Below are 24,257 nucleotides of genomic sequence, written 5' to 3' on the forward strand. Positions count from 1 at the left end.
GCTGCGATACAGCGTAGCCTTAAATTTATCTTGTCATGCTATTCTAATTTCACTGTTTGACTCGACTTTAACTTTATTTTGTAGCCTGAAGCGTAGCCTCAACATCGCCGGCCCTGTTTTCCACTGCGAAAACATCTCTTCTAGGTTGTACGAGGCCGAGCTTCACAAATGGATTATTGTTACTCCGTATTTTGTTCGAATTTTCGGTGATCCAATCACACCGTCGGACCTATTGATGGCCTTTGCAATTCAACCCAGTTTATAATATTCTCAATTATCGCTGTCTTTGATTAATCAAACAAGATGGCCTTCTTTAACATTTCGTTCACTATAGATCGGCATTTTTTCCAGTTATTTAACGCTGGCAGATACTCTATACGAAATATGTACCATGTGCGATTTGCAAAGGCTTGGGTTTGCTGAAAAAGTTTTCGATGATTGACAAAATTTTTTTGCCAATAATAGATAGGGTAAGCAAACATCCAAACTGACTGCATTCAACAGTCGTGCGTTCAATGTCTGCTCAAGGATACATATCATTGTTGAAATAACGTCCTCGATGACTGATCTGTTACCAACACCGCATATAGTGCTCTGCTTCAATTTCTTACACAAATTTCTCAAAAACCTCAAAAGTGAGGTGCAGCGGGTGGTTTGAACCGCTATCTGATTCCATGTTGAATCAGATGTTCCTAGATCCGTTCTTTGTTCCGTAGAGCAACATACATTGCAAACTCTATTTCAGCTCTAACTAATATCTTCCCGTTGTCGCTGATGATTTGTTCCTTCGAGCAATAAATCGTATAATTGCAATGTAACAACTATGTGTGTCCAATTTGGTACAGTTTCATCATATACTGCTCTCATAGTTAGACATGTGAACGGACATCATCGCTTCTTGCTCTTTTGCACAATTTTCACAATGAAAAGAAAGAAACAGTCAAAATAGTCCACTTCAGTATTTGTAAATGAAACATCTAATAGCTCTTTGGGTAAATGGGCCATTACTGATGTTATCTTTTGCGCTCTGCTTTTTCTGCAGGTAATACACTTTATTTTAATTCATCTTACGGCGTTTCGTATGCCGATGATCCACATCTTTTGCTGAACAATGATTCTATCATGCTCTGAGCCTTCTTGTTAATTGTCCTTGTGCTCATCCCGCAACAATAATTTAAGCACATGATATTTTCAATGTATCAATATTTGATACTTTGCATTGAAATCCAAATGACTTTTGCCTACTCTGCCTTTGTCGCAAATAAGTCTTTCCTCATCAAGGAATGGTGAGAGCTGTAGGATTTTGCTGCTTTTTGGATGTTCTTTTTCAGTTGTTAGAGACTCCATCTCTTCACCAAATTTGTCTCGCTTTAGCAACTTGAAGATGGTTACAGAATCGTACCGAAAAACATATTCCCCCTCTTTGGCGTGTATTATGAAGACCGATGAGGGCATATTCTCTTCACCTGAGGCGTCAGTTAAGTTCACTTGTTCTAGCCACTCCCTTCCTGCTCGCTTCAACCAGGCTGGCCCAGTGAGCCAATCACATCTTTTGAGCTTCTCAAGGTTAATTGCTCTGGTTTCAAAATTCGTTGGGTTGTTGATACCGCTCACTTGTTTCCACTGTGAAGCATCCGTTCTATCCAGTATCTCAGCTACTCAATTGGCTTTAAACACCCGTTCTTTACTATGGGAGCTACCGTAATGTAGATGAGGATTAACAAATTTGCAACTCTTTATCTTCATTTTGTGTTCCTTGACTCTTTGTTCACTACAACGACTGCCGCTTGTAATTCCAATTGTGGTATTGAAAGATGTCTCATCGGGTTAACTCTGCATTTTCAGTAATAAATGCTAAGTCCACTGAGCATTCTTTGGGCTTTGAAAGTAGATTGGCCACTGCACACATCCTGACCTTCAGATCTGTCAGCAACACAAGAAGTCCGTTTTTCTCCCTTGCTGTGTTGATATCTCTTTCAGCTAAAGTTGAAAATTGCTTTTCCATTAAAGGAATTCTGCTTTTTCACCAGGCTCCACTTCATTTCTCAAATGTTGTCCATTATTAGTCCACATGTCTTTCACAAGTCCTCTCATGTGAACACTAAACGAAGCAAACACTCCGATTGGGTCAAATATTGAAAAAACCAGCTACAGAATCTTCCACTGGCTTGTAGGTGCCTCAATTTTGTTGTTCATACCTCCGCACAGTTTAAGACTATCATCAGTAACAGGCCTCAGTATTCCAAGCTCTGACAATCCCTCTGTGTTGGGTTCCACTTCGACTTGCTTCGAATTGCAGATTGACTTGAGGTCTGCTGGGACCCCTTCGGTGAATGCACCGATGTTGCTTATCCACTGTTTCAATTCAAATTCATGACGTGAGATATGAGGTTATAATTGATTGATGGCTTCAATGGCCCCTTCAGGGCTCTTTATTGATTCGATTAAATCATCAAAATTCATGTTGAAGTTGTTTTGTTTTGCTTTTGTTGCTGTAGGATACATTTCGTCGTTATTGAGTCCCTCTCTTAAGAGCACAGTTTGCTCAAGTTGGAGAACTCTTAGCTCCAATTACTTGATACTGATATTCTTGTTTTTGGACAGGTTCATTAGTTCTTGTAGATCATAAAAATCTCAATTGACTTCTATTCTATTTGGGAACATGCACTTGTAGAAATCTCGATTTGATATCAGCTGTCAAGGCTATTGGTCCTTCGCAAAATCTAAAATTTTTTTCAATTCACCCGTGCAGCAGATCAAGTTGTGGTAGTAGTTTGTCTTTTAGGCCTAGTTTTTTGTACTTTGATGCAGGTCTTGTTCGAATTCAAAACAGGATGGTATGGCAAATACCATGTTTTCCTGAAGGCTCCTTTCACTTTGAATTCGTTTAATATCTTTATGAAGCCTTTTTCTACATTTATATCCTTTGACTTTTGATACGAACAGTTTTGGATCCCTTTGAAATTTTCCCTATAGTGAGTGAAACTGACCCAAGGCTGAGCTGTAGTTGTTAGGTAGTTTTGGTTCTGGTTTGCTTCACAGCATTATCACTTTGTACCGCTCTCCTGTAAATTTTGTCATACTCTATAGCATCTTTTGTGCCTGCAGTTATTCTTTGATTGACTGAAAACGTTGATTATAAAAGCACAGGTTTCTATGTCTCATCAAGTTTGGACACTATCAGCCACTTTCACGTCTTCCGTGAAGTCGAAATTAAAAAAAAACGTTATTTCTTCTTTCGCCCGTCATGGGTCTACAGATTACCCATCCAGGCTCTGTTAAGAGGGCGAAAATTTCATCTCGTGTTCCTGTTTTGTGGTCCAATGGGCGTTGTAACTCGTAGGTATCTTCACAAAGATTAAAGCTAACTTTCTTGAAGTTGAAGTTTTGTTGGGTAGAACAATCAAGTAAGTGAAGTTTTGCTTCAGTTTGTTGTATTTGTTTTTTTGTGTTTCCCATTTGACTTTGGCGGGTGCGCTGTGCAAACGCATTGATTGACTGCACCTTTGAATGTAGACCCTTGTTTTGAGAGGAACATTTTATGTCTTCAGATCCTTCGTTCTGTGTAGATCAGTTACGTTGAGCGTAACGTCGGTTCCTTGGACTTGTAACTTCTCCTACACACTTCGATCGATGGATTAAACTGTTGATCCACTGTCGAGAAAAGCATATGTGTTCAGTTTGTTGTCATCGCTCAGTATTCAGAGGGAAACTATCTGAGGACAACTCGAAACCTCATTGATCTAGTTGGTTCTTGCTGCACTTACGTTGGCTGTGTGATTGTCTTAATCCATTTTGTCGTCAGAGTGTAGCAATTGCTTGTTCTTCTTGATATGTCCATTGATAACGCGCGCATTGGCTTTACATTTCTTCCTTGCATGTCTTTTTTCAAAACATCTGTAACATAAGCGTTGCTTTCTCACTGCTGCGTGCCGATCATTCACACTCTTGTTCCTGAATAGTAGACAGTTCCAAATTTTTTCAGTGTCATTGACTAGTGGACAGTGATCACTCTGCATTTGCTTCGTTTCTTTCACGTTGAAACCAGCACTGAAATACGATGCTTTTGGGAATCGTTTGTCTGTATTTATGATTCTTCGGTCTTCTTTTCTTTGCTCTCTCCTAAAGTTGAAAACTCCTTGTGCACGAATGTTATCCCTGATAGCCGTTTTTCAAGCCTAGTCCAGTCAGGCCAGTCTTCATCTTTATTACTAACAGAGAAGCATCACTTCTCTTTGAGAAACTGAGGTAGTTTATCTACTGCCAAATGCAGTGTCAAGATTGATTGCAAATTGCAAATCTGCTTGTACTGTTTGAATACTTTCGCAGAGTTTGAAACCATATCTGTGAAGCTGATCAGACTTGTTGAGTCCTGAGGTTCCGCCTGAATAGCCTTGCGAAGACTCTCTAGCTCTGCATTGATGATCAAATGAGGTCTTCCAAACTTCATCTACAGAATGCCCCATGTAGCACCATGAAACTGTCTAGAAATGCCCATTCCAGAGATTTCTGTCTGTGCCTTCTCTGTCAGTAGATTCTTCAGATGGCTCATCTTCTCTAAGTCTGGTATCGGTCGTTGATCCACAGTAGCGATGAACATACAAGACCACTCATTCAAAAGATTTCCCATTGAAAATGTCCATCTTGAGCTTGCTAGATTACTGCTATCTGAATATCAGCTGTTGTATCTTGGACCAGCTCTGGCGGAACGTCTTGTTCTCCAACAATTGATGACCGATCACTTGAATTGATATAACGTGAGAAGTTGCTAGGTCTCTTCACTTCAGAAGCTGCTTAAAAGCAAGCTGTTGGTCGAACTGTTGTTGGAAAGCTTTCTATTCTACTGGTCTAGTCTGAGACATCTCTCTTCTTTGAGGTCCAATTGAAGGATGATTTGTCTTGAGCTCTAGTTGATTGGGATTTGCACTTCCAAATCAAGCTTCCTGCGTTTTTGACCACGCCTTTTCTAGTCGCCTCTTGGTTTTGGATTCGATATCGAACTCCTTCATCCTTTCTTCACGCATTTGCTTTGCTGAAGACGTTTCCGAAACATTCTCTGTATCTTGGCCGCCTGCTGTTGCTGCATTTTGCACTGTTCAATTAACTGCACTCTCCGTTGGGTAATTATTGTTACTCTCTATGTCGTTCACTGCTTTTGTTGTATTGCTTTGCTATAAAATCCTTGCTGGCTGCGTGCCTTTGCTTATATATGCAAGCCAATGATAGTCCAAACTTGCATTGCACTCCTTTGCGTCTCTCAGATATCCTTCAAGGAAATTTCCTGTTTAGTAGAAGCTTTATTCAACGCTTTAGTGGCTTTGATATTTCTTCCTCTAGAAGGTGATAAACAGTCTGCTGGTAGAGGACCTTTAGTGGATAATTGAAGATCTGAATTTTAAACTATTCTGTAGCCAGGCCTTGTTTCAGTGTCAACTTCTTCCACTAAATCCTCTTACTTCTTGTCTTGTTTTTGTAAGTTGTTGGTTGAAGTTGTTCTTTGCTGATTTTTCTCCAAATGCCTCATAACTGCTTGCTTTGCTTTGCTTAATAGAATCAAACTGTTTTCGCACATCAATTTTTTTTATTGATCTACACATTTCTGCCCAACTCGATTGCCTTTTACTGATGATTATTTTGATTTATCTTAATGGGTGGTGAGATACTCTATTCATCATTTTGGTCTTCTGTTTACCGTACGTTTTCCGGTCTGGTGGACCAAATGTAACGGCTGTTCTCCTAACTAAGTCAGGTAAAACTTCTTACCGTCCAGCTGGTTTCAACTATTTCAAATTTGTCCGTATAATAAATTTTTGCACTTAAATTTTTTGAACTGTTTTATCCACTATACTATAAAATAGCATTAAATTAATTGTTGTCTAATGAGTCTGGCTAGGGAATTGTTCAGTTTTGCTATTCATTAAACTTGTTTCTCTCAAAGTACAATGTAATTGAAAGTTGAAACAATCAGACTTTGATTGAGTTCTAGTTAATTTGGTTGCTTGTCCGTACAATTGTAGCCCTAAAACATGTCTATACCCTATATGTCACCCCGTGCTGTCTAAATTGGTATGAGTAGTACAAAATTTACTGAAATTGGAGTACTAAAATCGGTATCTCATGCTCCGATTTTGCTAAAATAGAGTTTCACGTATAATGATTAAGTACATTTAAATGTTACTAAAAATAAAGGATGACAGATGTGAACAAATCAACATGAATGCGATAAAGCGTAGCTTTAAATTTCGCTTGTCATGCTATCCTAATTTTACTGCTTGAGTCGACCTTAACTTTATTTGCTAAATGGAAGCATTGCCTCAGCAAAACCCAAATACACAATACTCACGAAATTTGCTAAATTTTGCTTAATTAATTGTTCCTTCTACTTTTTTCCTTAATTAATTTAAAAAATCCAATAAAATTTTGCAAAGCCTAGTTTCTTCAGGATTTTGAAAGAACGTATAAAAATGGTACTAATATTGCGAAATTTTGTAAGATCTGGACTTGGTTGCACGTGATAATCAATGTGATAAAAAATATCAATTGAATAGAAAAATGCGATGTCACTTATAACTATGGGAAACTTCTCAGATCTAGAAGTTTCAATTTTCACGTTACTGCAGAAGAATTAAAAAGGCTTCATTTTGATACTAAACTTTATTTGAAGGGTTTAGTGAAGCCTCAAGCACTGGGCCACAACAATACTGTGTGTTAGAAGGTTGAAAGAGAACAACCTAATGTAAATTGTGCATTGGAAAAACTTGACGTTGCTTTACAAGAAGTTCTAGTTGCTCAACGGATACATGGGTAAACAATTGAAGCCTTGAGGAACAGGAATGAACGCAATAACGGGTTATAAGAGATGTCCAAATTCGAGAGCTTAAGACCAGTTGGTGAAAATGGGTAGCAAGATAGGCTTGCAAGTAAGAGATGCTTGTTCGAATCTAGTACTGGTCAACTTTTGCAGAAGTTACACCTACATAGACGCCCTGACACCGTATGAGAAGTTTTGTTTTAGATTAAAAGCTCAACGTTTTTTCAAACCAAAAGAATTGATGCAATTGAGTGCAAATATAATTTTTTTAACAAAAAAATTGCAATAGACTAAATTTTTATGGACTAGCAGCATTAGCAAAGCTAGTTTTCGACAAGTCTTGGACAAAAACAATCCAAAAAAAATTCGGAATGTAATCAATCGGTCTTTTTGTTTTAAAAAAATTCTTTTTAATATTATTTAAAGAACAGAACATTTCAAATCAAGGCTCACAAGTGATAGGTCCAAATCAATTCCTCAGTTTTTGACAATTAACGTATTTAGTTTTCTACTTCGAAGCTTATGGTCGTTTTGACTTTTAAAATTATTTGATTTTCAAATAAATAATGGCTTATTGTGCTTTGTCTCCATTTTATTCTTAATTTGACCAACTTGTTGCTAATTGTCAGCAAAGAAAGGATGCTTCTTCTTTCTGATGAATCAAAAGTTATCATTTTTTGAGGTTTTACGCCTTAAGTTATTGTTTTTTGGCTTTGATGCTACTAGAGTTCACAATTTTTTTTATTCTAAGACCTTGGCCCATTTTTCACGTTTCCACATTATCACATTAATGACAGTTCACTTATCAAATTTTTGTCGTTCAAAAAGAAACATTACTGAACATAACAAAAAGTTTAAAGATATGGAATATGGTTTAACGGCTTCAAACCATATTCCACTGAATTCAATTGATTTTTTCATTTTTGTCCTAAACTGTCGTTTTCACTTTGTCTTTTTAGTTTTATGAAATTTCCTATATATTGACAGGTTTTATTGGCTTTTTATGGAAAAATAGCTGAGCCAGTTTTCTGAGTTTAGTAGAAAGCTGGTAGCTTTCATGACTTTGAAAACAATTGTTTTCAAGGATAAAAAAACACTTTAACGTTGCAGTTTTGTTCTTTTTATTGTCTATTTCTTTTTAGTTTCGTTAATTACAAGTCAAATATGACACTAATGGTTTCAATGGAATTAGTCACAAGGGATTGTTGTCACAAAATTTAACGATTTTTAATGATTCGTTATGAATCTACTGGCTTCGACACGGATTTTTTACAACAAAAAGCAATTTTGTTATTGATTTTTGTCAATTTTGACGTTCTTTTTGTAGACGTTAGACATACTCTGGAGAATTGCAGGTCTCGATGGCTTTCTTTGGACGAATAAACGGACCTTTTTATTTATTTTATTTTGTAATTACTACTGGCTCTCATGATTTTGGGAGTAATTTTTATTCGAAAAATATAAGTGTTACTTAATTTTACCTCTTTATCTTTTTTACCTCTCTTTTACCCAGTCTCATTAATGATTGGTTACATACTAAATCATCTTTGTTCATCAGTCTAATGCGTCATATTTTACTCCACTGAGTTATTTTTGTTCATACACTTTTTTTTGAAAAATACTTGAACTTTGGGGGTTTTCTAGCTGTTTTTCTTTTGGAGGAAAATTATGCCCAAGTTGTGGATGAGAAGGGTCCGAACCTTATGTGCAATTGCACAATACCAAGCCTCCTTTTTGTTCTTCGGTTGTGAAAACAACAAAAACTGAGTTAGAAACAACCCAAATTAGTTTTTAAGAGTATAGCTAAACAGTTCAAATCTTTTTAAAGATAGAGCTACAATAGTCAATAGTATCGCTCATAAAGTCCATAATTTAAAAAAAAACAATAAAATGAGCTTTTGAAGCTCTTTATGTATGGAGAAAAATTTAGACTTTAAAAAGACGAATAAAGGTTTTTTCAATGAAAAGTAATTGAAAGACCGTCTTTTTAAACACATTTTAGATTTCTAGAATCTTGAGAAATAATAGCTACTTTTGTTATATTAGAATGAAGGAATGAAATTCACTCCGAAAAAACACAAAAACAAAAAAATTCTTGTTAAATTTGCAAGTATTATTCCTCCAACACTTTTCCTCACAAATTTAATCCCCGAAGGTGAAAATATGCGACTGAAAATTTACTGAAACCCGTTTAAAATAAATTTTTCAGCTGAGAACTGAGAGAAATTTGTACTGGCTGTAAGATTCACTAACATAAAGATAGTGAAGAGTTGAACGACGATTATTCAGTTTTTGAGCCTGAAAAGATATCCATTTTTTAAGGAGTTTCTCATAGCATCTTAAGCTGTGGATTTTCAATTGCTCATTTGAAAATCAAAAGACAACTCATAAAAACCCTCAAATGATTTTCTACTAACAAAAAATTAGTCTCAGATTTATTGCCGAAAAGAGAAGAGAAGAAATGAAAATAGCTATAATTGAATTATCGATGTCTTATATAAAACTAGATAAAACTTCAACACTTTTGATTTATTGGCGTTGCCATACTTTCGTTTTCGGTGCAAAAGAGTACAATAGACGCAATCAAAAGATTATTGTCAGAATGAAAAAAAAACTTAATTTCATTTTCTTTCCCGATAACCCAAGGGAAACTTCTTATGGCAACTTTTCTGTAAAGTTGTCATATCTTCAAGAGATCAAAGCTGTTCAGACAAACACAGATAATTATAGGATTTCTAAAGTACCATATTAGAATAATTTGCTAATATAACAACACCGGGGTTTTGGTTTACGAGTCAAGGACAATCAGTTTAAAACAAGGATATATATGTATAAATATATGTATATGTATATATATATATATATATATATATATATATATATATATATATATATATATATATATATATATATATAGATAAAAATGTAACGATGGAAAGGAGAAAAAAACTTAATTTTGTTTTTTTCTTAGAACTTTTGAAAAGATTTTCTTTGGACACGCTTCATAATGTTTAAGTTTTAACTACTCTAAAAGGGAAGGTTCAATTTGTCGAATTTAGCTCCTTAAAATAAGGGTACCCTTGACAAAACGCCTTGTGTGGTTTTTGTGGAACTTTTTTACAGTCTAATTTCAATAAAAAGTTTTTGAGTTCAGCTGATGAACAGTTTACATGCAGTTTCCAAACACTTTTTTGTGACTGTTTAAAATAGAAATTTCCCTACTGTTTTGACCAGCTTGCCCTAATGTATCAGAAAAAAGAATTTCTATGTTAATAAAAATTTTTAAACAAACAACCCAAGCAAATAAAGAAATTTATTTAATTAAAAGTTTTTGAAGAAAAAAAAGACAACAATTTTATAAATTTTCAGAACAAAAAGATGTCCTCATTTTGTCAACTTCTACCATGGCATTTAACAAACCGAAATTTTATCATATGACGGGCAGTTCCTCTTGATATAAATAATAAACAGCAAGTTACTTTAAACTGGATTGTAGTTGATTTGCAAAAACAAAATCCTGTTGCTTGTTTACATTTGTGATGGGAAATATTCAAGTTCTGCTCTTAGTTGTGAAATAATAGAAGTTACTTCTTTTATCTTTAGGAAGTTTCTTTCTAAGTCCTAAACTTAATTAAAAAACTTGTCCATGCTTAAATATGAGTGACTTATTCCATATTTAAATTGAGCTAGCCTCTTCGATATTGCATAGTATGGGTTAAAAAAGCAAAATAAGAACATTTTTTTCCACTTTAAAAAGTAGACTCTCTTTATGAGAGGGGAATCTTTACTTGTTTAAATGTCTCCAATGATTGGGGACTTCAGTTTTTAATTTTAATAGTTTTTGTCGTCATCCAACAGCAGGGATCTACAAAATACCCAATTGGAAGAATTCAGTTTAACCTCTACATGTTTAATGCAGAAAAGCGGAAAATTGGCGTTTCGCATTAAAGTTGTGTTTAGCAATTGTAGCAATTGTTATCTTCGGACCTTGAAGGTTTGATTTTATTTTTTATCGATGTTGATCAAAAACAAGAGTAAACTTGTTTGAACTACGCTAAGCAATCATTAAAATTTTGAACTTAAAAAATGAATTTCATTTTTGCAAACAAATTTACAAATAATAAGGCAAAGTGGTATCCAATGTTTTTATTTGATCAATTTTAAATTTGAAAATGCCTCAAATGGTACATCATTGGAAAAAGCTGTCATAAATTTGTTTATACTCAAAATGACCATCATATAGCTGTTCCCTGCACCGTAAAAGTTCCTTCTGATCTTCTTTAGGACTGTCTATGCATTTGATGTCTGATGACTGCCTGAAGTTCTTGAAAAATTGGTCAATATGATTGCTAGTTAGGTTCAAATTTGGCTGTAAGAACTGTTCAGCTGATTTTTTATTTTGTTCAAGAGTCTTTTCGATCGAAATTGCGCCCGCAATAAATTTTGGATCCATCGCTTTTAATTGATAGTTTAGAGATTTGATTGCAAACAGGTGCATTTTGCACATTGACAGCATCCGTTTCTGAAAATGGCTTCTTCGATTGAGAAGAATTGAAATGAAGATGTTTTCCGGGTTTCTGTCAAGTAATATGACTCGGAAATCATAGCCCCCTTTCTCGTACAGCTCGGCTAACAGGCGAATATCGGGAACGAATGTTCTGGAACGATATCGACCGTTCGGATATGAGTCCATGTGAGGCACATCTGAAATATTAGGTTCCGTGGATCTTTTCCGTTTGTGCCCCCCCCCCAGCTTATTGGGCACGTATTATATGCACCCCCCAGACGCAGCTGGCATATTTTTACATAATGATATACTATGTAATGGCACGTGCTCTTTAACTGGGGGGCGCATAACGTACTGGGGAGGGGGGCACAAACGGAAAATATCCGATTCCGTTTTAAACTCCCCGTTATTATCGAAACTAAACTACCCCCCCCCCGCTCCCACGTTGTATTCTATATCAAAAAACTGTTATAATTCATTACAGCGCTTGGTGTTTGCTGGGGTTGCAAATATTATGCACCTTTAACAACCTTTGAGTTGTTATAAACGAAAAAACGACAAAATGATGTTTAGCGGTACCAAAAATTGCCCATTTTTTTAAATTGTGCCCATTTTTTGACAAATCGCCAGGTGTTTGCTCCAAAAAGTGTATAAAAAATGAAACACTGATTTACCTGAGGTGGTTACGTTTTTCTGCAAAGTTCCAGGCAGTGTAATTTTCAAGTATTTTATAAAATGAGTAATTAACGGAAAATTATTATTTTGAGAAATATTGCAGTTTCGCCAGCGTTATGGATACTTTGAAATTACTCTTATTAGCAAGAGGAAACAAAATCAAAACGTATTATCTTTGAATCATGATCTTTGAAGGCAAGAGAATGTGTATAATTTTCCCCTCTTTGACTAAATTGGATTAAATTGGAATATTAGATCATGATCAGACAATTAATTAAGTTGCCTAATTAAGTTTTAACTTTTGACTGGATTTTCGCGCAGTCTTGAAACTGTCGAGACCTTTGATTTTTATCTGAGAATGGCAATACCGACTGGTTGACTTGGTTTATACCAGAGCTCTTTTTTAACTTGAACGGAAAGATTAGGTTTTATGATGATGTCATCTTGTTTCTCCAATGACGAAGATAAGTTGCTAAACTAACCATAATTTTTTGAATTTTAAAGCGTTAAAAATTAAAAGGAATTCAATTATCAGGAAAAAACTTGAGCTGCCAGTTGAGGAAGTTGACCTGACCAAATTGAAAAAAACTTTGCATTCAAAATAACACATTGTGGAAACTGGCTGAGCAAAACTTGGAAAAACTTGGAAATATTTTTCAAAGAAAAAACAACCAGAAAGCGTTGATAATGAGGTATTGTATTGGAATTAGGTACTTAGCCTTAGTTATCACTATTTAAAATTGTGCACAATTGTACGTACTACTGAAGTAAACAAGTAAGATAAGTATTAGCTTTCACAGCCCGAGGAGTATTGCTAATTCTTCAGCCTCCGGGGTCACTCAGTCAGCTTTTTGTTGCAAGAGGCTGGTCATCTGCGTCTGGGCTTGATTTGCCAGCCAGCGCATTTTATTCCCGCATAATGGGTAAAGGTGATTCTACTACACAATTTCTGCTCTTTATAGTGATGGTTTACACCTTTTTCGCTTTGGCACAGTCTGATTGGCTGTTTCACTATGTCGACATGGATTAAGCCACTAGCGCAGTACGATTGCATCAGGTAGATGAGATATAACTAAAAATGAATGAGTTTTTTTTTCATTTTATGGCGCATTTTTACATATTCTTCTCTAAGAAAACAGAAAAATGATCAAACACAGCCGTTCTTGTGAAGGAATAAGTCTTCTACTGCTTTCAAATTTGCCTTAAATAGATATTTTGCGTTTGGAGAAAGGAAATACTGCTCACAAATTCAAGCTGTTAGTTCAAATTGCAAATTGTTCACTTTTTCATTGAAAAATTGAAAAAAAGTATTCACTGTTGATGAGTTCCAACTTGTTATAAGTTTTTTTGTCGAAGTTGTCTTGTTGGTCTAGTTGAAAAAAACTGTACGTTGAGATTGAAATATTATGAGTTCTCTAAATTGAAGAAATATAAAGCGAAACTTGCCGAAGCTTTCACGTTTGTTTTTTAGGGATTGAAAATTAAATGCACTCAAAATTAGTTTTGATGGGATTCTGTGGCTATTTTAGAGCATTTTTGTTTGTCTGTTTCATTTAGCCACAATACTACTCAAGGCCTGGTTAACATGGAAAAACATGTTTTACTGCAACGAAGAAACAGACAACCGTGAGCTCTTAAGTTTGTGAAATTTGCTATAATTTCCGCTGACTCAGTTAGATGAAAAAAGTGCATATCACACCGATGATTTTTTTGAATTTGATTTGAGTAAATTGAATATAGTTTAATCTGATACAAATAAATTTTTCAACAGCATAATCGTTCAATTTAACCACAATTTTAACCGAAATTAACAAATTAACTAAAACGTGGAGCAAACGTACTTGGAAGCGTCTTTTGTACTTGGAACGGACTTATACCAGCTGTTTTCTTTGTTTTGAAGAAAGATAACAGGTAAAAAATTATGCCTGAGAACCATTGCGCTGAAATATTGGATTTCTTGTTTTTAATTTTGGGTCAAAAGCTCTAATCTTCTAAGGCAAGCCAGGTACGTCACGTGTGTTTTCTGAAATATATGTTCTGTTTGGCTTGCATGTCCGCCGATGTCTTCATGACTTGGATGCAAGTTGTGTTATTAATAAAAACATTAATAGGTAGAAAGTAGGCAGATAAGCTTCCAAGCTTAAATTTTATACACTCACCAGCCTGGTGGAGCGGGAACAGAAACTATACAAAATTTTCCATTTTCTGGTACAATTATTTTTGAAATGGTTCAAATTCAATGTTTTATTTAGTTTATTCAACAAAATGCACTCATTTAGCTTCTGTTTTTTTAAAACTTGCATCGTTAAAATACTCGCCAAAATTACATGTGGTATTTTTGTCCTGCAAAAATTTTGACATTCAAAAATTTGTTAAAATATCACTTCGCACTAGAATGACGCTGTAAAAACTTTTCAATGTCTATGTTATCAAAAAACTACAAAAACTTAAAATTCCAAATCCTAAACTTTGACGCACTGAAAAATTGCAAAAGAAAAATCGGAAAAATTCCTAAATGTGCCTAAAAAATGTGCCTAAATTGTTCCATTAGTTACCTAAAGTGAAACTTGTACTCACGTTAAGATTAAAGTTGAGAGGGTGACAAGAATATTAGCCGACGCCAAAATTTGCCAAAATAGTCAAAAGTAGGAAAATTTGCAGAAATAATTGTTCATATAGTTGATTTCAGCAAACATAGGTAGGACGGGCAATTATCTAACTCGTTTAACATGAAATCAACGTATTTGGCTATCACTCATGAGCAACGGATATGCCTCAGCGGCCTATGAGACTTGATACGAATCTATCTCAACAAAAACAACCAAATTTGGTAATCTCGCTTATAATGTTTAAGCCTTCTGAAATCTGATTGTTCAATGTTTCCTTTTCGGCTAATAGGCCAAATAGGCTAATTTTAGTCCCATATTCCATTCGGCTAGTTTTCCTTTCGGTTGATATTCACGCCACCAGCCTAGTGATTAAACTTAACCCGCTGCTCCCAATCAAACTAAATATACAAAAATGACAGGATCTTATTTTGTCAGGAGGGCGTAAAGAACAGACCTACAGTATCTCTATGCCATCAGTTAAAAACTATGAGTTGTTATAGAGCATGTTTCTAACCAAAAAAAAAACAGCATGAGTGCCTAGGGGACATAAAACCGCTATTCTCACTAAGCTTGCGGGGGGGGGGGGGAGGAAGGGAGGGACCATTATAGAAATAAAGATTTCATGCTTAAAAAGTGCTTAATTTTGCATGAAATTTCATCTATCGATCCAAATCAGAAACCAGAAACAAATTAATTTGGAGGCTGCAAAAATGTAGGCGCTATTAGAAATTTGTCCTCTAAATCATCGATTGATAGTTCAGATCTTTTAAAGGAATTTTATACACCAAGCCAGTAAAGTATGCTTTTCAGGTTTAGACTTCTTTTTCACTAATGAAAAGGCCCAAGTAGTCCATTAGAAGACTTTAGCTCAACTTTAGTGCTCAACTTGGCTTAAGCTCGGCCAAAGTTTTTGCTCTGGCCTTCAACACGACTTATATTTAACTGGAATTTTAATCTTTACCTCGACCCGAATTTGATGCTCGATTTTAGATTGGCCAATTTTCGATGCAGAAAAGAATTAAAAAAAAAGTTGAAAATGAAAATTTGTTTCAATTAGGTCAAGGAAAGTTTAAACAACACTTTATATGGACGTTTATGTGTTTATGTGGTGGATCCTTATTAATCAAAAACAACAAACAAAAAAACCCAAATATCTATCATTTAAGCTTTTTTCCGTCACGTTGACGGGTCGTTAACAGCCTTTGTATGAAACAGTAGGAAAATTAAGTAATATTATTTACGCAAAATCACCTTTGCGACCGAATGATGATAGTGTATTATAGAAAGTAACGCAGGCAGCCCTTGTTTCCGAAAACAAAATAAATTTGTTTAGTTTTTTCTTCAACGTACCTGTGTAAGTATTGAGGACGAGTAAATGTGATTTGTAACCTTTAACAATTTTCTTCAGTTTATCTCGAGCTTTAGTTGTCCCGAGCAATTCTCTGTAACCCGGAACAGTTTCCTCCCCCTCCCCCAACAACCCCCTTTTTTATTTTCAAACATTTCATAATTATATTCTACGCCAGAATGTAATTCATAGTTTTTATTACAATAATCAACACAACTATGATCTTTTTGTGTTCAGTTCATTTGTCACGATATTTTGCATTTAGCGAAAAAATAATTATACAAAAAACTGGTCCGACAAATTGTTGAAGCATTAGCATCGATACACTCTCAGGAAAACAGGTCTAGTTTCAGACAAACAGAAGGTTTTCGTATACAATGATTTTACTCGAATTTTCAAAAAGTCGTTTTTACTTCAAATGCAACACATCAATGCCTTCCTTAGCTTCTTTGAAAAACAAAAGCATGTATCAATCGTTTTTGCTTAATCGACTTTGATTCCGTGAATCTTTTCGAAAATTGGATGAACGGAAGGAGAAATTTTGTAACCCTCGAGAGCTAATTTAGTTTCGGTAAATTTGTAGAGTTTGAGATGTTTTAAATTGTTTGTAAAAATTCAACCAAAGAAATAATTTTTATATTGATTCTTGATGAAGATTGATAAGAAAAACTAATTGCTCTCGCACATCAATTTCACAATTCGTTATAATATTTTTTTGATCACCTATTTCAATCTAATCTTCTGTCCGTTTTTGAGGTTAAATGACGACAATTCAGTTTTAAGTAATCAACTTAGACAATTTAAACTGCTCCTAAGATATATATATATATATATATATATATATATATATATATATATATATATAAATATATATGTATATATATATATATATATATATATATATATATATATATATATGCTGCATTTTGATGCGGCTCTAAGCCGGCTGATTTTTCTCTTTTTCAAGTTCAAGGCTTTTGTTTCAGTTTCTCATCTACACTTTGCCGCTTTCTTAGAGAAGCGGACCCATTTTTTTGTTGCAAAACGTTGCCTTTTGAAATGAAATAAGATAGTTCATGAGACTTTATGCCTAGCACTGAGTTTTCCAACAAACATCACAAGGTTGCAAAGCCAAATTTAAAATTTTGGCAGAGAAACCGTTCGGAGTATCGAAGAGCCTCTAAAATGTATTAGAGAATACTGCTATTTTTTGAACAAAACATATGCCGGCTTTTTCAGCAGACAAAAACAAAAATTTCAACAAATTCCGGAAAAAAGTGTAGCACAATTTTTAAGACGCAGACACACTAAAACCATATAAAAAATACAACACATTACAAAACAAACACCAATATACAAATACAAAGCTCAGCACAAAAAAAAACAAAATTCTTCAGATTGGTTTTTGGCTATTGTGCGTTCTTCACTGTTCATTTGGGTCTTCTTTGTTTTTTTTCCAAAATAAACAAGCTGGAATTTTTGAGGCAATTTGTGGATTTATTGCGTTTGGTGTTGGTAATTGTAAAAGAGACCTTTTATCTGAAATGAACTTTTTGAGGTTTTTCGAAATTTTTTGTATTTTTAGAGGTTTCGTGAGCACAATGGCAAAAATGGATTTTCATAGTGTCCACAAAGTGTTTAATCAGTGAGATTTAAAAAAACAGTTAAAGTGATATTGGAAAAATTTAAAGCCTCAGTTTGAAGCAAATGTCAAGTAACTTTTCCAATTTTCTCAATTTCTGACATTTTATATGCTCTCAACAATAAGTTCTGTCTAACAATTTTCTCAAAACTAAGTTTTTCTGTCTCCCTCTCTCTCTCTCTAACACCAACAAATTAAACACATAAGAAATTTGCATAGCCATACATACACCCACCAAAACGCGCACACACATAAACACACTAACAAAGATAAACCTTGCAAAAAATAGATTAAAAAAATTTTTTGGCATGCCATTTTTACTCAATGATTGCAACCCTCTCCTGAAAAGTAAAGGAGGACTCCTTTGGGACAAAAATTTGAGACAGTTTTGGGAAGACTGAAAAAAATACGAGCAGCGTATTATCCAACGATGGACTTTATACTAAAAAAATTTAAGTTGGTGTAGCATAGTTAAGGATGGAGACCAAACAGTGGCACAGTTAAATAAAATAGGCAGGATAGGGGATCTATATAGCAAAAGTTTCCTGTGACTCGACACTGAAAGGGGGAAATTGGGTTCAGGAAGTTAAAAATTCTGTTGCAGTTTAGAAGCTTTGAATGTAGGTGAGCTTTCCAGGATAGCGTAATAGGGACAAGAAAACCCAAAACCTCTATGTGTTTGTCAAAAGGCAGTTAGTCAGACCCTAAAAGAAGTTCACCGCTCTCGTCATTCCCACCAAAATTAAAAGTATCTTTATTTTTTTGGGTGAAAATTGAGACATTTTAAATTACAACAATTAGGTAAAAACTTGATGTCTTCTTGCAGAAGGAAGATTGATGAGGTGCTAAAACTTATTAAGTCATCAGCAAAAAGATAAAGACAACTGTTTGCCACATCATCAGCCACATCATTAGCGCAGATAATGAATAACAAAGGACCGAACACGCTGCTGGTGGAACTCCAGAAGTAACCAGAAAAAGGGCAGAAAGAATTTGATTATTTTTTACACATTGAGAATGGTTCGTTAGATAAGCGTTAAAAATGTTAAGAAAACTGTGCCAAAACCAACATCCACAAATTTTGACAAAATTATTTGAAGCGACACAGAGTCAAAAGCTTTTCTTACTTCGAAGTAGATAAATATGGCAGGAGAATTGTTACCACGAACTGAATAAACAGAATTGAGACATATTAACATCTGACTTATTGTACTACGTGATTTCATAAATCCATGTTGTTCACGTTTGATTTCAAGCCTTATCTTTGGGTGAAAAAAATTGAACGATCATCTTTCAAGTAACAAGGAAAGTTTAGGGAGGATACAAATGGGACTGTAGATAACAATGTCATTATGAGGGAGAGATTTATGTAAGGGAGTAGGGAGTAACGTGTGATATTTTCCGAAGATCAGGCCAATACTTGGTTTTGACAATCCAGAAAAACAGCTAAAAAAACCGGCGCACACAGAACCTTTGCACGGTGGTGAAGGAGGAGTGAGGGTATCTCATCAGCACCAGCAGTACTAGAATCATCACACAACTCCAAAAGGAGGAGAACATCGGATAAAAAAATCAAGGTTCATCAATTTGATGAAAGGTACCTTCAATTGATAAGGAACAGTATAGGAAATACTGTCTTAAAAAACAGAAGCAATGAACTTATTGAATCCCAATGCTTTCTCTTCATCGGTGAAGAAGGATTCATTTCCATTAACCATAACAGGAGGAAATGACGAGTTGAAATCAAAACTTCTCAGCAGCTTGTAACATTGTCGAGTTAACGATAGATCAAACTGGTTGATGATTAAATCTTTATCTAGTTCAATAGAATCTTTAATCGATAAGTTGTGTTCTCTCAGTTTTAAGGCGAGTAAAAAAGCGAGATTACTACCTAATTGCATAAAAGTGGTTTCTCTTTGCTTAATGAGATGAATAATAGTATGTGAGGAAGAAAAGAATGAAGATATAAGACAGTGTGTCATATTAATTGCATTAGTGAAAACGTCAGAAATTAGAAATTAGGCTGTACCAAGTATCAGGAAATGGAAAAATGGTCTGGAAAAGTTGTTTTGCTGAGATAAGTGATAGATTACCAACGTTAGATAAAACATGATCAAGGATGCTGTTACTTTTATGCGAATGTTCAATGACGAACTGAGTCAGATTTTTTCAAAAACCATTTCAAAGAATCGACATTGATGACATGAAGATGACCATTAATTTGTCCAATCAATTTTGGGAAAATTGAAATCCCCTATAAGACAAACATCATAATTGCAACCGTAATCAATTTGAACCAGTAACAAGTCCAATTTTTAATAGTAGGACTGAAAACATGCCATTAAATTAGAGATGTCCACTGAATAGTTTGATGACTTGGACGGCTTGTAGATAAGCACAAAGAAGGACAGTTTCTTACATAAGACAGCTCAAGAAATAGCAAAAGTGAGAATTGGTAAAATCAACAACTTTGACGGCTGGTTTAGAGGTTTGTAGAATCAGCTGGCCACCATGCTGGTGACAGTCACGATCTAATCTGGCAATAACATTGAAAGAAGAACCCATAAAGACGTCAGAGTTAATGATTTAATGAAAGATAAAAACAACTAATTGCCACATCATCAGCCATATCATTAACGAAGATAATGAATAGCAAAGGGTATTTTTGGGTTCTTCCTTTTTAAATTTGAAGAAAGAACCCAAAAATACTTCAGAGTTAACGATGTCTTAACCACGTTTCAGTGAGAAACAGTAAAGAGAAAGAATTCGAAGCGAAATGTTTCAAAAAATCGAAGCGTTTATCTATAGTGCAAATTGATTTACAGCTTTTGAGAGCAAATTTATAAGTAGGTAGTCAATTTTAATTTCCTGATATGAAAGTCGTTACTATCCTCTTTCTCAGCTATGACCATATGGTAACGTTTAGCCAGAACAGCTTTTTCCAATTGATGATCTGCAAAAGATAAAAACTTTTTGATCTTCACCGGATGTTTTTAATTCTGTAATTAATTACTGCGGGCAAAACAGTTTTCCATAAATTAAGAATTTGATGTTGTAACATGAATAAGACGACAACGTCTTTGACTAGAAGAAACATTATCGTTGTCTTGTTTCGCAATCTTTCCAAACTTCCGGACGCTCAAAATATTTCCACCAGCTTGGAGGCACTTATATTGAACTAAGTCACTAACATCCGTCGAGTCTTTCACAACTTGTTTGAAGTATGTTGGTTCAGTTTCAATTACACTCGTAACCACAAACTGAAGTTCAGTCGAATTGCGCGGTATTCATGTTTCGAGTAACCATATCGCTGTAGGAGGGAAGCGCGCTGGTGACTGCTTCTTTGACATTATCAGGCATAGTAATAATTGAATCTTTAGTGAATTGAGGTATCAATTCCCAGATAGAAGAGGACAATTTAGATTGGAATTCAGTAAATAAAGAATTTAACTTAGCTTCTGTTGGGGTATTCAAGCAGGTGTCGTTTTCAGCCAGACAGATATCGCAAATCCATTGATGGTTTGGTTTCGATCCCAGCCAGCGAGTTCTTCAAGGGACAGTCCCCATGAAACCAATTCTCACATGAGGAACACTCGATCCCCGATTGGTCAATATCCTTGACTAGCTCTGTGCATGCTCCACATTTGACAGACAATTTGGAAATCAAGCGAGTAGATTGTGGAGAAGTAGTCATACAAATATATGAAACTATTTAATTCTATTTAATAAGGTTTCCTTCTTTTTTATTGAGTTTTGCATTGGTTGACTTGATGTCCATGAAACCAGTTTTTTTATTTTTCCAAGGTTTTCAAGATACTCAGATAGTTAGTTCTGTTGGAATAAAAAAATTTTGGGCAAAACCAACTCGAGAATGATAATTTATTCAGCTTTAGTTCTACATGTTATAGAGGCATTTTGATATTTTGAGATCTATAAATTGCTCGAAGAATTCAGTTTTCCAAAAACAAACTTTTGATGCAGAGAAAAAATTGTTTCTACAATAGAGTTCAAACATCAAAGAAATTAGAGGGATGGATAGAATCAAAATTTTGGAAAAAAGAAAATAAGTTTTTTGTCATGGAAAATTCCGGGCATTTAGTTTAAATTGTCATTTTTCAGGTTTGAAACTGTAATGGGTTACTGAAAAATCTCCGTTTCACCAAACTAAATATACTACATTATTTTTTTTATTTCTATTGGAAATTTCAGCGCAAACGCAAATTGACCCCCCCCCCCCCCCGCCCACGATCGATATTTTTTCCTTCGGATTTTCTCAATTCTGCGTCGACATTCTAAAGAGTTCTCCAATTTCAATTTTTATATAAATCAAAACCAGATCCCGAGATCACAAAATGGTGCCTTTCGTTTTTCTCTACAATGTGTTAAAAAGTGAAAAATTGACTGAAAAAGGTCAGCTTGGTTTCTATGTTCCCATATTTTGAAAAAAAAATGTTGGAACAATAAGGATTGTTTATTATTTAGGTTCAAATCTTTGTTGTTTTTTTCCAAAAATGTTACGTTTTTTTGGATAACAGACAAAACAACATTTCTTAGATAACAAGCCTAGATAAAACCAAATATCACATGATCATATTCTAAAAAAGGGGAAAGGGGAATGTGAGGAGAGGAAACAATTCCTTTGTGGCTTATGAATGACCATTCGAGTAAATCCGTCTTCTTTTGTGCAAATGTTTGTTAAATTTCCACACAGGTTATTCCAGGCTGACCTGATAAAATGGTGTCCAGTCGCTTCCAGTCCCGCTATGAAAACAACTTTTGGTCGCGAATCAAACACTTTTTTCGACAGAAAACTGTATTTTTGCAAAGCTGTCAATTCGCGTAATTGAAATTTTTCTCTCGAGCTTATTTTCACATTTTTCTCCTTTTTAGCCGTAAACTGAATACAAGGTTCTTTGTATGATTTCCCGTCCGAAAAATATCGTCTTTTTTCAGCGAATTCCAATTTGTAAAAATAGTGATTGGCTGGATTTTGCGCAAATATTGCTTGAAGGTTTTTTGCCACAAGCGTGTCTAAAAACGGCTGTAAAAATATGTAATAAACGGCAAAGGCTAGTATAGACCAGAAAATGATTTTTTTGAGTCTGCTGGCTTTCCATGAGAGCAATCGTTTGGGAAAAGCGATGGAAGTTAGTTGCATTATTTCGTAAAATTTTACAATTTTTTGCGTGAGTAAAAATTAATGATGCTTTCAATTAGAAACAAATAATAATTCAGTTTGCTTCAATCAAAACTCAAATAATTTCTGATAAAGAATTACATATTTTGTTCTGGTCTGTGTTCTAATGAGTAAGCTAAACGCGTAAAAGCTCAACTTTGCTTGAAACACGAAAAGGTAAGCTTAAAAACTAAAACATGAGCAAGACTCTATATTGTATTACAATTAATAAAACTGAAAAATAAAACCTTCATATAGTTTGTTTAGCATTTGTGGCCTTTCAACGTTCAAAGCTCAAATACCGTTCGGTAGAACATTTTCTAAAAAACGTTCATCAACTATCACGCAAAAAAGCTATGGAGAATAGGAGCTTCTCGATAATTTTTTTTCTCAGGCAACTTATGGTTAAAAAACTTAACAAATACTGTGTAAGCAACTAAAGTATGTCAAAGAATGTTTCTTTGTAACTTTAAGTGAAAATGTTCGGATGTATTTTGCTGATGAAAAACGTTTTTGTTGCAAAAATTAATTGTGATTTTGAGTTTTTTTCTGTTAATTTGAAAACGGTGGGTATTGCCAGAGAGAAACGCTTCCAAACTCACCGGATTTCCGGAGTTCCGGAGTTCTGGATGTAATCGTCGTTTCGGGGTTTGCAGAAGTTCCAACAAAAAGTACTGGACAGAATGCTTGTTTTTAGAAATCTGGCAATGGGTTGAAAAACTGTCCAGATACTGTTTGATGCTGTGGCCTAGTTTTAATTATTACTGCATATTTGTTATCGCCAGCGAGAAATTATCAAACCATTAGGAGCTGTTTGACCCTAAGCAAATTTCGCTGCATTACGGGGGGTCGTGGATAACGCTTCGGAATTTGTGAAATCTACTTATTAAATTTCATAAGTAGAAACCACGTGAAGCTACTCAGGTTTTCAGTTGGACGATTAAAAACGCAGCTTTTAAAGTGTTTTAATAATTAAGTGCAATTAAAATTCACAATGTAAGCTTAGTTCATCACTGAGGAATATTGCTAAAAAAATCGAACAGACGCATTACGGTTATAGAACTTTACGAAGCTCTGGTCCAGGTAGAAGTTTGTCGTTGAGGGCTACAGCTTGGTACTTTGCTGCTGCGTTGCACAGTCTTCTAACTTTCTCGGGTTTGTGAGGGTTGATGACAGGATGATGTGACAAGTACCATTGAAGCCTGTCCCTGGTTTCGTTCAGTTCAACCTGTTCAACTATGCGGACATCACCAACTTTGACGTCAGTGTCAATGATTTCCTGACAACGCTTTCACAACATATCATCTTTCTGTAGGCGTCGTTCTAGGGACTTGAGTTGCCCCATAGCAGAGTAGAAGTTATTTGGTAACTTCACTTCCTCTTCTCGCCATAGAAGTCCAACTTCGTATCTTTCACCGGTGAATCGAGTTGTTTGCTCCAATGTATTGATTGCTCTCTTCTCATCTTTCGAATGACCGGTGACATCACA

The 24,257-nt window shown here is 35.0% G+C and overlaps 1 protein-coding gene across 1 annotated transcript; it reads right to left on the reverse strand.

The window, feature by feature from the left end:
* Positions 1-10,889: 10,889 nt before the first annotated feature.
* On the reverse strand, positions 10,890-22,954 carry LOC142350598 (uncharacterized). The gene is made up of 3 exons (XM_075402487.1): positions 22,230-22,954; positions 15,953-16,044; positions 10,890-11,515 (listed from the first exon to the last, which is right to left on the reverse strand). Exons 1-3 carry the CDS (start codon positions 22,748-22,750, stop codon positions 11,001-11,003), a joined length of 1,128 nt encoding a protein of 375 aa, XP_075258602.1. The 5' UTR covers positions 22,751-22,954; the 3' UTR covers positions 10,890-11,000.
* Between the last annotated feature and the right edge of the window lie 1,303 nt (positions 22,955-24,257).

Source organism: Convolutriloba macropyga, chromosome 12, assembly GCF_964194025.1.
Source record: "Convolutriloba macropyga chromosome 12, txConMacr16.3, whole genome shotgun sequence".
NCBI classification, from domain to species: domain Eukaryota; kingdom Metazoa; phylum Xenacoelomorpha; order Acoela; family Convolutidae; genus Convolutriloba; species Convolutriloba macropyga.